General features: G+C 38.4%; 1 protein-coding gene across 6 annotated transcripts in view; it reads left to right on the forward strand.

The window, feature by feature from the left end:
• The window catches only part of LOC122407266 (octopamine receptor beta-3R-like), a 60,824-nt gene extending 45,885 nt beyond the window's left edge, over window positions 1-14,939 (forward strand). For 4 of the 6 annotated variants that reach the window (XM_043413371.1, XM_043413372.1, XM_043413373.1 and 1 more), the window contains 2 exons: window positions 12,457-12,568; window positions 12,929-14,939. In XM_043413371.1, the coding sequence (XP_043269306.1) occupies window positions 12,457-12,568; window positions 12,929-13,145 (329 nt within the window). In that variant the 3' untranslated portion in view covers window positions 13,146-14,939. Of the gene's footprint in view, window positions 1-177; window positions 473-12,456; window positions 12,569-12,928 lie in introns of all 6 variants that reach the window. The other 2 variants (XM_043413369.1, XM_043413368.1) reach the window with 1 other exon arrangement.
• Window positions 14,940-15,039: the final 100 nt, after the last annotated feature.

Here is a 15,039-nt window from a genome sequence, read left to right on the forward strand (position 1 = left end):
TTGTCAAAAATTTAGCAAAATTAGAGTCGTTCTTTGAAAAAATCGTTTTTTTTTCATATATTTTGAAACTGAAACTCCAAATCCTGGCTCCGTACGTCCATCAGGAAGGGAATCGTTGCTTCGATATTTTCATTTTGGTATCTACGAGTGGTACAAAGTGGAGAATTTCTTAAATAGGTATGCGCCTTCGTGGTAAATCGTGCTTACGCGATCGTAAGCTCGTCAGTGTCGTTCTGGATTCCCGGGATAGTGATGATCGTCATGTACTATAAAATATACAAGGAAGCTGTTCGACAGAGGGAGGCACTTAGCCGTGCGTCAAGCAGTACGGTACTTAACAACGTTCATCTCCACAGAGTGTCATCGAGACATCATTCAAGAGCTTCTCACCAGTTACTCTTGCATCCGAATGATGCGAACGACTCTAGAAGACCGTCGTGTCAGACTGCCGTTGAATTGAATATGGAAAATGGTGAGTATCAGTTTTCAACAGCGAAGCGAAAATTCCGAATGAAAAAAGGTGATCGAGGGGCTTTGAAAAATCCACCTGGTCGTTGACACGTTTCGACTTTTTCTCTGCTCGCGCTTTAATTGCACAATTTAATTTTCCGAAAATTGCAGCTGCTGCGAACACTTTTTACCCCCATCGGACGATTGAATCACACCGATTGCGCGGCTCCAAACGGAGAGACACAGAAGCTGCTCGTATGGAGCACCTGTTTCGCTGCTGCGATCACCACCTCGTTCCCCCTCGCGTGAAACACTCTTGGCGCTTAACGCTTGCGTGTTAACGAAGCAGTTTGCCAAGTGCTTCTCTTCACCCTCGATAATAGACATTTTGGCAGCTATTCCCAGCATCTTGAGACGCCCTCGCAACGATCAAAACCACCAAACTCGACTCAGGTTGATTCTGAGCTCACCGAGTAACTGCATATTTGAAAACTCGAAATAACCTTTATAACGAAAAATACTTTTGCGGTGAGGCAGATCGCCGAATTAGTGATGGAAACTTCAGCTCATTCTGCGAGGTAATGACTTTCATCAAAAAAGCCACAGGAAGACAAAATATTATTAAGATCAGAAAAATTAACCACAATGACAGCTCAAAAAATTGTACTCCAACCGCGTCTCTTAACCCGGATCTCCGTTTCCCAGTTGGTCCATACATCGGTGACACAAGTTCAGGAGTGTAGGAGGACTTTGTTTCGGCTCGTTAAACCTCATGGCCGAATATCACTTCGGATATGTATACTGATTCAATGCTATTTTGCATCAAATTTATTTGAGTGAGACGAGCGAGGAGAACGGGGTGTATCATTTGGTCCCGAGTCCCAAGTGACGACCGCGCATCCCCCATAACGTTAATAGCAATGCATCAACCACTGTTTGACCGCGGCACGAGCAAACTAAACGCAGCTGCCAAAAATTGCAATCCTCTCGCGAGAAGTGAATGTGTCCAATGGTGTATCTGCGACGATGTGCTACGTCTGTCCTCCCGTGTCATTTCGCAATGGTTCCCCTACTGCAGCCGTGTATTCGCTCTATCTCATCCATCAAAATCCAATATATTCGGTACCGAATTGTTTTAATAATGAAATTATCGGCGTTCTGCCGCCAATCAAACTTTGACCGTTTCCAATCAGGTTTTTACAATGTGGATCATTTATTTTTCGACGCATTCCACAGTTTGTTAGACCTTCATTAAAAAATAGCAATGTTGAATCTACTTGTAACTGAAGTTATGATACGAAAAAGTAATCGAATGTGCCTTGTGATGGGCGGCAAAATTGAAATTTTTTATTAGGTATTCTTCAAGTACAATTACTGAAGAATATTCTCACCAAATTTCATACAGATCGGAGCATTAGATTCCAAGTTATGGGTATTTCAACCGACTGCCCGATGCGCGCGGTCGTCTAACACTTGAAACATTAAACGCGATTATGTACGAATCATCTTTTTTGAAAAATACCTTTGCATTGGACACGATTACTAGAAAACTATTAATCCGATCCATACGAAATTTATACCATTTATTTATTATAATAATAGCTTAGGTCTGGTCGAAGGATTTCGTATTATGGTGGAAAAAAAACATCGTAACAAAAAACCGAAAATTTAGCACCTCGAAAAATGAATTTTTTGTTAAACTGTTGCCATTTTTTTTAAATCAAAATTTTTACAAATCCTTCGTCCAGGCCTAAGTTATTATCATAACAAATAAATGATATAAATTTGGTATGGATCGGATTAATAGTTTTTTAGTTATCATGACCACCGCGACTGATGCTCAAAAAAAGGTGCTACGGAAATACAGCTGGAGTTGCGCCATTTTGAGAAATTTTTTGATGAAAAAAATTGTACAAGTACATGAACATATGCACTGACGAATGTCGTTCGCAGTTTTCTAATAAACATTTATTTTCTTGTCGAAAAAAAATCAAGAAAATCACGTTTTTTCGCCCGCTGCAAGTGTATATAAAGCCTTAATAGGAAGGTAATTTCTAAGCACGAAGACATTGGCAACATTACATGCAGCTCCGGAAAGTAGAATCCCAGCTGTTGTGTTTGAACATTTTCATCTTGAAACCAACCCCGGTCGAACTTGAGATGAGATAAGTTTCGAAAAAATAAGCGTTTCGTTGATTTTCTGAAGGCTTCAGTACTCGAATACGTTTTTCGTTAACTGATTCTCCATGAAAATAGATTTATGAAAATATATTTAAAAAAATACTCTGCAAAATTTTTTTTGCTTCGTCATCGAGATTCTTCTGAAAACTATTCTCGTACTCTATTTTTATTTGTCGATAATTTTAACAATATCGATATTGTCAAAAGCTATAGTCAATGGTAATAAATATTTTGAATAACCAGTCGTTTTTGGATGTTACCCAGTACAATCGTATCGCAGTGAAAAAGGTCAACCGAGCATTTTGAGTAAGCGGTCATTTTCTCCACTTTTTTTGGTTTTTTGTAGAACTTTGTTTTACACTCGCGGCCAACCTCTAATATGATAAAAATAAAAAGTCGTTGCCTCCCCAAAATGAAATGTTGTATTATTGGATGGACTGAAAGACCAGAGAGGGAAACCTTAGTCACGATTTTATTTAGATTCTTATACGAGGCGTAAGTTACGAGTCATAGCGATCCAGTGCGACATTCATGCGTTTCCGTTAAACTTTTTTTACGGGAGTAGGCGAAATCCAGATTCCCCATCCAACTACATTTTTAATTGGTAAAATATTATTATTTATTAGTGACATTTATTCAAGTTTCAATGAAATCTCCCCTTTGCAAGATGCACCGGAATAATTTTCGTTCGCTAATTTTCTTTCCTATCAGAAACCTCTCAAATGTAAATTTGATTTCTCATTGATATTTTAAGAGAGCACCCGTCACTGTGACACGTTCAAACAAACGGAATAACTTCAGTCATAATTAGACTTGAACTCCACCGCGAGAGACGCGAAGTACATGCAACAGCGTCATAGCGAACCAATCAGAACCGAGGAAATGTTGTGACTGAATTGCCATTTCATGTGTTTCTCTAGAATTTCATATGAGAGGAAACTCATTTAAATTTTCACGATATTTTTCGTCAAATATTATCCGAAGAGAAAAATTTCTCCACCAATTGTACATGTTCTTCTCACGTGCTCTACAATTTTCTAAAGAATTTTTATTTTGTGACGTTCGACAATGCTCTTTAAGACTGATCTAACTGTAGGACAACAAACGTTACTGTTTTAATTATATATGCATTCTGAATAATAGTACCATGAAAAATCAAAAATCTTTTTTTTTGTTCTAATTTTTTCAATTTGATTAAAAAAAAAAAAACAAAAGAAACTGGTAATTAAAACAACAATAAAAGCGACTGACCCTTAAGAGGATGGATCAGTCGGCATATCGCAACCGTGGCTGCAAATTTCGATTTCGAAAATTCCAAGTAAAAGTTAGTCGACTGATCCATACTTTTAACAAAATTTGAGAACATTTTTCGAAAAAAAAAATTGCATCATTCAAGGAAGTTCACGCGAATCTAATAAAAATCGAAAATTCCGACTTTAAGAGTTGAAATTTGGAAATATCCAGTCTAGTTGTCGAGAAAATAATTAACGAAAATCTCATTTTTTGAAGGGTTATACTCAGGCTCTTATGGCAGGCACACTTCCTGTGCGACCACTTGGATTTAATGAAATAGGATCCTTCCAACTTTGAAGAGCCAAAAATGAGAATAAGAAAATAAAATGTTTTTAGATATATTAATGATGTCTTGATAAAATCTTGTTACCGATGAAAATGACTTGGGAATGGAAAAAGAAAAACACAGATCTGAGGTTAACCAATAATAACGACATAAACGGTGGAAGGTTTGACAACACCATGAGCCAGCTGGTTCAAAATATAGATATGCATACGCATATGAATAGAAAATGGCTGTTGTCACATTTTGCTTGACGATTTTACTACGAAAGTATTTTAATTGCTATCATTGTATTAAAAATTTATCAATCTCAACAAATAAGTTACTCATTATTTGAATAATTCCGGGAATAAATTTTAATCGTTTCTTCGATCATCAAAAGAGCAAAAAGTTCAGTTCTCTTTATGAATCACAAGTAACGCATATGATCTTCCCTAAGCAACACTTTCGAATAAACTCACAAACCATTCGCCGACTAATGCATTTTTCATTTTCACTATAAAACTGAATAAAAATAATAACAATAAATATACTGTGGTGAGATAAAAACGCGTCATAAAAATCTCCAAATTGCGGTGCAGATCAGCTTTTCATAGGATTCTATTAAACAGTAAAAGTTCAGAAGAATCAAACCTAGCTGAGGTCACGAGTGCGAAAGGCTGTGGGATGCCCCTGCAAATGGGGCATGTTGGACGAGAAACAGACTGAGTGGAGCACTTCTGCTCGCGGTATTTCTTCGCCGCGCGAAGCAAGTGCCTCGAAGCGCTCCAGTAATCGTGATGTACGTTGCTTCTGTGCACTTGGGGTCCAATACATGTTACGTATCGCAGCGTACACCTGCGAATAAATGTGGAAGTACACATCGAGCAATTGGTTTCGCTTAACCACACGTCTAGGCGAGAGCGTTCGTCTCGCCAATGGGATGCAGACTCTGCCGTGATTTTTGTCAGGTTTTCTTTTTCTCTTTTTGAGTTTAAAAATGCGGAGCTTCTTAGAAGGATGCTTTCGAGAACCTCCCAACCGTTATGTCTTTAATACGAGATACGAGCCCGCATGTAATTGCAGAACTAATGACATCTTCCGAGGCAGAGATTCGCCTTTGAGCTTTATCGAGAGACGAACAAAATTTTTGTTCGTCTTCCAACTGTTCGTTGCTTACTTAATTAGTGGTCGAAGGTGCTTTTCCTCGCGTTCGTACAAAGGTACAAAAAGATTGATGCTCGTCAGACTTTAAGGATAAACTCTCGGATATTTTCAAGAGTTTGAAAGACTCGACACGGAATTGTTTTTAGTCCACTAAATCAACTGGGAATATATGCAGCCCAGTAATAAAATGTGCAGTCACTTTCATTCCTCGAACTCAAGATTTCCACGGCGTTTCATGAATTCTTCCCGTTTGTAGCTCATTGTTCCGTGGCGAAGATACGAAGTTATCGGATTCCGGAGAATCAGCAGTTGTTATGCCATTCAGAAGGCTCTCGAATCTTGAACACGACAAACGCGTGAACACAGAGCCAAGTGCTTGTTATTACGGAGGGAGCATTGCACTGGAGTTTTTTTGTGCTGGTGCGACCGAGTCCCTGCGCCAATTGGGTCATCCTTCAAGGATTTTCGAGGGCTCAGAAATCCCATGGAAATGTATGAAACCCTTGATGAGTCGTTTAAAAAAAAGCCTCGTCGAAGATCAACAAAAGTTGGTGAACTCGCGGAACCAGACGCATGGAAACCAGAAACGAGGGCAATCAATCAATTTTGTGAACGCCGATTAAAAATCACTGATTCATAAGAAACGTGAAACAAAGTTGACATTTAATTGAGAATTAATGTTTGAAGATCCGCAAAGCTTTTTATTAAAGCTGGCCCATTTTTTTTAGCCATTTGTCGCTACGCTGCGGAAAATATCCGTGGCGCAGCCGAGGGGTGGGTGCATGGGATAGGTCAGTGAACGCTATTCCAGGCAGCCAGGAACGTCGGTAGCGGGAGAGCACGAGCTCCAACGGGAACAACCCCCGGGACACCCTCGGAGTTTTCTCCATGTACGCTTGGTCGCTCGATATCTGGAAACCGGCGGGTGGCAACTCCGCGAATACTCCGGGACTGCTGCAGGTGGGTGGGGGGGGGGGGGGGAGGCGCGGGGGCGCGAGAGGAATCCAGCCTATCCCATAGGGCTGCTTTACCCCGACCTACCACCTCGAGGTAGTTTTTTAACCGCTTCTTTATCCACGGTGCATCTCTCACCTGCAGATCCAAGAAATAAATGAATGCTTTGAGGAAGAATTATCAAAATGTCGAATATTTCACGGGTACCAAACATATTAAGGTAGATCATTAAGAATCGTATTTTATGGGTATCGAAATTGGGTCGATTTTTACTTCGTAATTAAAGATTTTATCACTCTAAATTAATGACAGAGTCGTTAATTAAAAATTGTAAATACATGTTTTTCAATTTATCTTTTGGGGAATGGAATTACAAGCCATTAATTAATAGGTGATCCATCACTGACTGAACCCAAAATTTCATACGTCCCTGGCTAAAATACTATAGTTTTTTATGCAAAACAATCGCTTTAGAGAGCGCACAGGGAAAACACAAAGGGAAATAGATCAAGGAAAATGTATTAATAAAAAGTCATGAATGGCCCAAGGCAAGAAGAAACAAAATGCTGAAATGAGCAAATACGAGGTTACGAGTGCTCAATTTACCAATTTCGTTCAATCTTTAACGTTATCTTTATCACTAGTAAAACAATCGTCTCGAATGTTTTTTCCCAAACCTTTATTATATACTTCATTATTATTGTGTATTTTTAATGGAAAGATAAACGATTTTTTACGGACAGTCCCTCTAACCCTGTGTATTATTCTTCATATTTAAACACGTTTATCTAAATAATCAATGAGAGGAACCCTTTAAAATTTGACATGCATGTCAGTCGCCTACCCATTGAAACTCTGCATGAATTTCAAGACTTTCTTAAGAAAATCGTTTCGTGCATAAACTACCTTTAGAATATCTGAAATTATTTGAATATTTGTGACAATTCCTGAATAATTTCCGGACTGCAGACCCCGCTTGGTTGGCAGCATATTTTGTATCGATCCATTCGATGTGAACCGAAAGATCCGTCTGTGACCTTTGGACGGTCAAAAGGTTGGGTATGAATTCGTTGAAACGCACTATGCAACAATATCTCTTGGCAGTTATTCGCGAGGGCGGACTGTTAATTCATTTTTCGATCTGATCAAAATTCATGGCCCTTTAAATATTCGAAAACTCTAAAAATTCCAAGCATCGATTGCAGGGTGGAAAAGGAAATTGGAGTTTTCCTCCACCTATTTATTCACTCATTCCCACCACCGTTGCTCCAACAACTTATCGCAATTTGTTTCATACCTCAATAAAGCGATGTTAATTGATTCGACAATAAACGAGAGTGGAAAGGTCAAAGTTCCATTCAAAGGCAGATCCTTTGAGTCTTTTCTAAAGAATTGGGCGATATAAACATAAACAACTGCCAGGACGATTATCCTCCAAATGGTGGGGTTCAGTTCTATTTTGTTTTTATGTTTCCCAACTCGTGAGACCGACCCATTTCCATATACTCACTCAGAGGCAATATGGCACGACGTTTCATCTCCAGTGTACACACGACTCTTTATCGTCTCAGGGACTATCGTTGTTTGTCAAAGTGCTAAATACACCACCACTCGCTCCAAAAGGACGAGCAACTTATACGTAGGTTTGGTAACCTTAGAAAATCGAGGTGAATGGGGGGATGACGTTGTGCTATTACATTGAAGATACAGGGTGAGAATGGAAAAAGAAAGATAAAAATCTTTTCTGACAAAATATCGTCGACTGGAATCATGAGAATGGGGTGGGAAAAATATAATTTTATTTTATCAAAGTTCAGGCAGTGTGGATTGAAACGAAACAAATTTTGCTGTGGGATGATTAAATGTAATTTAAAAATCAAAAGGATGATTGGGTTATTGGGATTGAAGGAAGAATCGACGCGACAATTGAACACTGATAAGTCTGTATCAAAGCGACAAACTGTTGATGGCAAAATAATTAATTCTGGCCAGCCACTGTCACGTGCGATCGAACAGGAGGGGGTTCTGAACGATATAAATTGCACGATGTACGGTAGAAATTACGTGCTGCAGTCCGGCTCAATATGTCAGAGATAAACGTTGGTTGGAAGTGACAGCAACCCTTGGTGAAGGATTCCCAGCGCTTTGAGCAAGGGGTTGTGTGAAAAAATTGCGGCAGTGTGCCAACTTGGCCTCCTACGAACCCAGCCACTTATTCTCTCCCTTACTTTGACTCACTTCCTTCTCTTCAACGCAGAACCACCTTAAAAAAGCATTCCCACTGTCTGACCGAGGCGCAGAAAGTTTTGTGAAATCTTCCAACCGGGTTTTCGTTCTGAATCAAAACTATTTAATGAAAAACGCAAAGGGAATGGGATTTCATTGATTATTTAGTGGAAAATGATTTTTTGCTGAGGTTTTATGTGCAGAAAGGTCAAGATCGTGATGATCACAGTGATTTTTGATTTTTTTTTCGTACCTATACAATCGATTTTGTTGAAAACTCGATTCCGGAAATTCGAATTCTAGCTTCTTCGTTACTGCGACTATGGCGATGAGGCTTCATATTTGTCAAGCTTAATAGGTTCGCGATATAATAATAAGGACTTTTCAGTACTATGAACGCACAAGCGGTATTCATGATCGCGATAAAAATCGCAATTGATTCTTCATATCACGGTCGCTCGGAGGGCAATGGAGATTGAGTACCCTCGAAATTACAAGCCCGAGGCTTCCACCTAGTTGATCCAGTAGGGTCTACGACTCGACCATCTGACAATATTCATTAAGAGCCCTTGACGCTACGAACTTCTGACACGTTCTTCTATCGAGGTAAATGAAAAGGAAAAATAAAATCGTTCGATGTATTTTAAAGATGATCGATTGCATCGTTATCCAACGGCTCGAAAGATCGCGACGGGATAGTTTATGAGGGCTCAGGAGTCACCTCGATTAAAATTGTGAAATATTAAGGCCTTATATACACTTGTGATGGGCGGATAAATCGAAATTTTTTTTATTAGATATTCTTCAAGTACAATGTCTGAAGGATATTTTCATGAAATTTCATAAAGATTGGAGCATTAGATTCGTAGCTATGGGTATTTAAACCGACCGCCCGATGCACGCGCTCGTCTAACACTTGGATCTTTAAATGCGATTATCTACGAATCGTATTTTTTGAAAAATACCTCTGCGGTGGACGCGATTACTGAAAAACTATTAATCCGATCCATACCAAATTTATATCACTCATTCATTATAATGATAGCCAGGGCCTGGAAGGAGGATTTCTGTTTTTTTAACAGAAAAACCGAAAGTTTAGCACCTCAAAAAATGAATTTTTTGTTAAAGTTGTCGCCATTTTTTTTTTAATCAAATTTTTTACAAACTCTTCGTCCAGGCCCAAGCTATTATTATAACAAATAAGTGATATAAATTTGGTATGGATCGGATTAATAGTTTTTTAGTTATCATGCCCACCGCAACTGATGCTCAGTAAAAAGTGCTACTGAAATACAGCCGGGGTTCCGTCATTTTAAGAAAATTTTTGATGAAAAAAATTGTACGAGTACATGAACATATGCACTGACGAATGTCGTTCGCAGTTTTTCAATAAACATTTATTTTCTTATTGAAAAAAAATCAAGAAAATCACGTCTTTTCGTTGGCTGCAAGTGTATATAAGGCCTTAATCGAACAAGAAAGGGAGCGAATTTCATTGAACAATTGTATATTTTTTTTTTCATCTTCTCGAAAATTCTCCGATGTATTTCAATTTCGGCTCCAAGATAAACCCAAATGTGACGAACAGCTGTTTTTTTTTCTCGTGATCGCCCCAGCAATAAGTTCGATCAGGATTATCTGTGCGTCCTCTTAGGAAAAGAGATTACAGAGGAAAAGAACCAACTGGAAGTGAAACTTTCGATGTGGTCTGTGTCCCTGCATACTAATCGAAAAGGGAGAAGAAATAGTGGAGGAGGATAAAGGGAGAGGAATGAAGGTTGGAAAAAAAGGAGGAAAATAAAAGGAAACGCGGCACGGATAAAAAGATTCTTTGCGTCGTATTTAATGGATGATCTTTTTTTTCTATTGTTTCCGGAGTTTTTGTTATTCGAGTTTGAACCCTCGTTACAGATCACGAAAAAATCAATATCGTTGTGTCAATTAATCTTCGGCGCAAAATTGACTCAAGAAAGAGATTCAGTAGCCATTCCGATAAAAATATGGAAAAAGTAGAATAAAATGAAGAAATAAAGGCCGAATGACAGTCAATAAAATCATAAAGAAAAATGTAAGCAATGGCGATGGAAATTCGGCAATGTTTTTAAAGCCTTTTTTTTTTTAATCGATCAAACTGTGTCAAAGAATTTCGATTTCGAAAATTCCAAGTGAGGTTACCCGATTGATCCATACTCTTAAAGTGTCGGCAAGGTCTCGAGAAAGCTCGCAAAGTATGCGCAGAAACAAAAAAATATTCCGGTATTCGGATGCGGAATTCTTTTCCTGATTTTTTCATCTATTTAATAATCCCCACTGGCTTCGGTTAGAAATCTCTTGTGTGATATTCAATGAAAAATAGCAGCGCAAAAGAAAATCTCACAGTAAAAGACTCGATTCAATGGCGCTGTCGATTCAATAATACCCTCATGCTCTTTTATCGGTGTTGTCAGCGTACCATGATTGCCACAATAAATCCCAGTACTTGCCTTTCTCAGTGAACTACTTTCCTAAAAAGATGGGCTTAAAATATCACTCCAGTGATCGAATACAGAGATAATTTCATTTCACTGGAAGTCTTAATTTGAAGGCTGTCAAATAAATTCGATTCGGATGTCGTTTCTATGGGGCAGTAACGAATATCGTAGTGAGAATTTCTTAAAGCCACGTCCTTTTCGACGAATTGTATTCCCAATTAAAACCCCAGTTAAAAATTATTCATTCTTGCCTGCGGAATTCTTCTACAATTCGTAGTCTCTCGAGGAGCGCGAAAAAAATGGTTTTTTTCACCATATTTTCGTTTTGTTTCACCTCGAATCTCGATAGACGATTCTATCAATTCGCTGGGCGCCGGGAGCGGGTGTACTGTGGTCTAAACACGACCAGGGCCAACCAACCTAAATTTGCTTTACTGCCATGAAGCACGCGACCCTTCGACTAGCCTCGAAAACCTAACCTTCCGCCTCCGCTTTTCCTCCCTATCGAAATCTTGCCCTTTGTGTCACTGTCTCAATAATCTCATCGAAATACTTAAGTAAAAATAACATTTCCGAATGTTTAACCGGATCGTAGTTTCAGTTATTTTATTCACAATTGTTTATATGTGTTCGGGAGGCGCGTTCGGAGCTGTGATCTCAAAAACAACATCAGTTTACCCATCCGCGCAAGGATAATTCGGTGCTAAATTCACAGCCGAATAAATCTTCAATTCGTTATCTATTGGCCGACAGTGCGCTCCCGGCTGTGCCGGAGTTGATAACAATGAAAAAACAAATCGCAATTATTGTGATAACTTGATTAATCTGATGTAGCAGGGCGAAGCCAGCTCGGGGAAGAGAGCGTTATCCATTTTCAAAGTTACTTTGACAACCCAGCACATTCATCGTTTTTTCATGAAATTTTCAAACTATTCATCAACAAATTTAATATTAGAAAGGATTGTTAAAAAAAAAACTTTGTAGACCCACCGTAGGAATGTCTTTTTGACGAAACATTTGCGTTTGAATGAGAGTATTTTAAGTATTGTTAGATCTCAGAAACAGAGGCTATTTGTGGAAATACAAGATACGAAATAACGTTCCATAATCATCTGAACGAAATCATGCATGAATTTAGTTAATAATTTAAACATATTCTAGGTAAATATAATATTCGTGTAATCGCCTTACATCAGTACATGAAAAATGTATAGATGAAACGTAAGCAGGTATACAATTTATCGATCGACGAATAACGTGTTTTACCGAAGCACCAAAAATAGTCGAAATGCGAGCAAATGGGTCGTATCGCATGAATACAGCAGAGCTCGAAGTTAGAGAGAAATGGTTGTCTGTCGTTCGATATTATGTAACCGAATACAAAATGACCAACGAAAGAACATTCTGCTTCAAGTGGCTTACAAAAAAATTTGGATTTTCTTATCGTTTCAGGTACAACGATACGACAGCAGACGAAGAGCTGGAGGGCTGAACACAAGGCTGCAAGGACACTGGGTATCATAATGGGAGCATTCCTACTTTGCTGGCTGCCATTTTTCATCTGGTAAATCAATTGTATCGATGTAATAACGTCTCGAAGAGTTACTAATCGTTGTCAACTTCTGATCAATTTATTATTGGACGTAACTCCTTAAAAAGTTGTCCTCGTCATAGAGAATAGATTGAGGGATGGAAAAATTGGAGCATGTCATTCTCGACAACCCTTACAGAGTCTCGTGAGATCTAAAAATAACAAAAATTGGCTGAAAATGTAACGAAAATTGTTTGGAAAGTAAAGAGTAGTTGAAAACACTCTGAGCGAGTGATTTCGTATCGATAATTTGGATGCTTGGACACAAATTTGAAAAATAAAAGACACGAAGGTGTCAGTGAAGTAAAGACTTTTGGTGGAAATGTTTTTCAGGTACCTAACAACCTCCCTGTGCGGTGACACCTGCCAATGTCCAAACGTGGTCGTGACGATTGTATTTTGGATAGGATACTTCAACAGTGCCCTTAATCCCTTGATCTACGCTTACTTCAACCGAGACTTTCGTGACGCATTCAAGGACACCTTGAAGAGTGCTCTTCCCTGCTGCTCCTCGTGTTGGAAAACAACGGAAACGTCGCAATTCGTGTAGCCAATAGGTCACGAGAGGTCGAGGAGGAGGGCAGCTCTCGTGGCTGTTCCAGAATCACTGTTCAACAAATCGCCGGTGAACGAAGCCTCATCGCCGGTTCCGATGACGGGCGAGTCTTCGACACTTGTGACCTTCAAAATGGGTGATCAGATTGAAAACACTTGACACACGGATGAGCTCCAGTTGAGTTTGCGAAAAAATGATAACGATCCTGCTCTTTCAATTATTTCGGAAGATATTTTGGAAACGAGCTTTTAAAGAAACAACGAGTTTCTTCGGTCTCCGAGGACTTTTGGTGAGCTCACCGAATAAATACGATTCTAACGACCGAGTGGCCATTTATGGGCTTCAACGAGAAACGTTCGATCCTCTGGAAGCTCTCTGACCTCGGGTTGACCAAAATCGATAACTTCCAAAAATAAATCAACAGCCCCCAAATTGCTTATCAGTAAATAACAGTTTTCACGATATCACATTTCCAGATCAATTTCATTGATGCGGGGATGAATAAACGTGAATAAAACCGATCGGGGTGCCTGACAATGACCACGATAATGATGTCCACGTGACAATAGAACCGAGAGACGATAATTGCATTAATGATGTCCCAGGGAGATGGGCGAAATTGAATTCTTTTTAATTGCGTTTAAAGACTGACGTTTTCATTTCTATCATATGTATTAAATATACAGGTAGTTGGTAATTTTTTATTGAGATTAATCCGATTGTTGGTATATCGATGAATTGAGGTCGACGCAGGAAACAAATTAAATGAGATTCATAGTTTTCGTTGAATTTTCATTTTCAGTGTAATTCAAAGTTTTTCATTTTTCATATCTTTAAATACTTTTATTCAATTATCATTTTTTTCGAGATTCGAGAATAACCAGCCGGCGACTGTTCATCAATAAACTTCGCGTACCTAATATCGCAGAGACAAAGTCAGAAGACAACGGAATGCGGAGAAGAGAATAAATTAGTACCTCACTTTGTCGAAAAATAATTTTACAATGCTGTAAATAAAATATTGCCACTGATGTGTAGATGAAAATAATATAAAAAAGCAAACAAATGCAATTGACGTGCGTTCGAGTAGCCGTGAGTTCTTGTAAATATTAGAGTGATGCGTCTAAGATTTTCAACGAAAGTGAAATAACTGAGCCTACGTTTAGATTACAAAAGTCAAATAAAATAATGATAACAAACTGGATTAAAGAGATTCGAAAATGAGGACACAACTGGAATTAAAGTGGCACTGTTGATAAAGCACTAAACTCATAAAGCAGAATAAGTGTTGAATTCGCCTAACGTGCATAATACTCATGTCACTTTTTTTCTTATGAAACATGAAAATACAAAAAAAAGTCAACGCTATCGAGCAAAAAAACGGTTCGACAAATGAGGGGGTGATTCCAGATGTACCGCATAACAATGCCTTCTTGAATCTTGTGTGCAAAATATATATATATATATAAAAAAAAAAAAAACAAAAAACAAAACGTTAAAGAATTTAAATGTAATTTTTTTTACTTACTTTTGGCAGCTGATTTTGGCAATTTTTTTGCGATTACTGAGATCGTGTGGTCGTTAGACGAAATAGAAAGAGAGAAAGGAATACGAAAAAGTATATTGGGAGCGAAGAAGTCGTTGAAGGTCAATGAATTGTATAAAAATGTATCATAGCAATAATAATCCAGAGGGTTGTAAATAATAGCTGTTAACGATGACGATGAAAATGGAGAGACAATGGACGGAACAATGTTGGAGAATAAATAAAATAATGTAACACCCACAGCAGTGTATCTGTCGTTTTTATTCTGGAATCGTAATGATAAAAATAAAGGAAAGTAAGTTTGTGTGGTTATCACAAATCCATGATTTTTATCATTTAAAA

This window comes from Venturia canescens, chromosome 2 (genome assembly GCF_019457755.1).
Source record: "Venturia canescens isolate UGA chromosome 2, ASM1945775v1, whole genome shotgun sequence".
NCBI classification, from domain to species: Eukaryota; Metazoa; Arthropoda; class Insecta; order Hymenoptera; family Ichneumonidae; genus Venturia; species Venturia canescens.